Source organism: Corvus kubaryi, unplaced genomic scaffold, assembly GCF_017639235.1.
Source record: "Corvus kubaryi isolate FWS band 111438036 unplaced genomic scaffold, C.kubaryi_AGA036_p1.0 37385, whole genome shotgun sequence".
NCBI classification, from domain to species: domain Eukaryota; kingdom Metazoa; phylum Chordata; class Aves; order Passeriformes; family Corvidae; genus Corvus; species Corvus kubaryi.
Genome location: NW_024581127.1, coordinates 11,392,070 through 11,393,463, shown reverse-complemented (window position 1 = coordinate 11,393,463; position 1,394 = coordinate 11,392,070). Strand labels below are relative to the sequence as shown.

The window sequence follows — 1,394 nt, the reverse complement described above, 5'->3', positions numbered from 1 at the left end:
GAATGTGCAAGCATGCCCATCATCCTTTACAATGCAGGGCTTTCTTGACATTATTATAATTCTGGATGTATGTCCCGCCTGTGTTTGCATTGTAAGCAAAGAGCACATACAAAATCAAATGCTCAAATTCAGATTCAGATACAGGTAACACCAATAAAGCAGATTATGCGGGAGACATTTATCTGCAATTTTCCTCCTGTACAGGGTCCCCTAGGATTTTTTTTTCTGCTGTTGGCTCTCAAAGACATCTGTCATTTTCTTAGGCTGATTTCTTGGATTGCCCAGATTATATTCTTTCTAATGGTGTATTTTGAAAGTACGTAATTGCAGTACTTAAAGATATGTTCTTCATTTTGAGATTTGTTTGTTTGTTTCCAATCATCCTTTAACCTTTACAACCTACATGCGTTCTCGTTTTATATACGCTTGCAAATTTCCCAGCAGGGGAATATAACTCCACTGGAACACGTTTTATGTTTAAGCGTTGTAAAGAAAACAAACCCTTTTTTGCACCTTGCCATTAGTAACGCCAGAGCAAAAGCGACCTACGGAGCTATCGAGCCTCGGCGAGGCTCCCGAGAAAACACCCCTCTAAATGGAGCCCTCACTGCATATCCAGGCTGTTTCTTTCTTTCTAGCAATGGCTCAAAATTCACGCTCAAACCATCCCAAAGTGGGTCCGAGCCTTCAGGCATGTGAGCCAAGCTGACCTGACGTGGAGGCACCGCGCAGCCCGGGCGCATCGGCTGCCGCCCCTCGGCTCAAACCCCGGCCGCTGGCCGGGACAGGCTCGTCTCGCTGCTCGCTCCTGGACAGCGGAAAGCCGGGGTGTTCACGATACAAAGCCTTCACGTAAGAGAGGGAGAGTCGCCGACATAACAAGGGAGCACAAGAGCAGCAGTACAGACAGCGATGCTTGAGCCCCGCGCTCCTCTGACGGAAAACAACCCGCTTTCCAGCACGGCTCCTCCAAACCCTGCGGGTTACGGCTCTGCCAGGAATGCGGGCTGCTGGCACCGGGGCCGAGTGGGGCGCGCAGCACGGGCAGGCTCGGGCGAGGCGGGCGGCGGGACCCCGCTGGGGCACACCCGGCCGGCGCGGCGCTCCCGGGGCGGGGCAGGAGGCGGAGCCTTGGCGCCGCCGCCGAGCCCCGCAGCGGGGCCGGGTGCTGCTGCCGCCGGAGCCTCGCCTCCTCCCTCCCGGGGTTGCCACATCGGCACCGCTGCTCCGAGAAGGCGCTTTCCGGAGCGGAGCGGGAGCCCAGCGCGCAGGGAGATGGAGCCCCGGTGCTGCCGCCGCCCCCGCTGCCGCCGCCCCCCGGGACTCGCGCTCCGCCAGGGCCGCCGCTGCCACTGCCGGGACGGAGAGAGCGGCCCCGCCGCCGTCTAACGCCT

The 1,394-nt window shown here is 57.5% G+C and overlaps 1 protein-coding gene across 1 annotated transcript in view; it reads left to right on the top strand.

Annotated features, from left to right (window-relative positions):
- The first annotated feature begins 972 nt into the window (after positions 1 to 972).
- TMEM64 (transmembrane protein 64) overlaps positions 973 to 1,394 on the top strand; it is a 12,450-nt gene continuing 12,028 nt past the window's right edge. Inside the window, exon 1 of the mRNA XM_042035903.1 lies at positions 973 to 1,394. Within this exon, the coding sequence (XP_041891837.1) occupies positions 1,001 to 1,394 (394 nt within the window). The 5' untranslated portion in view covers positions 973 to 1,000.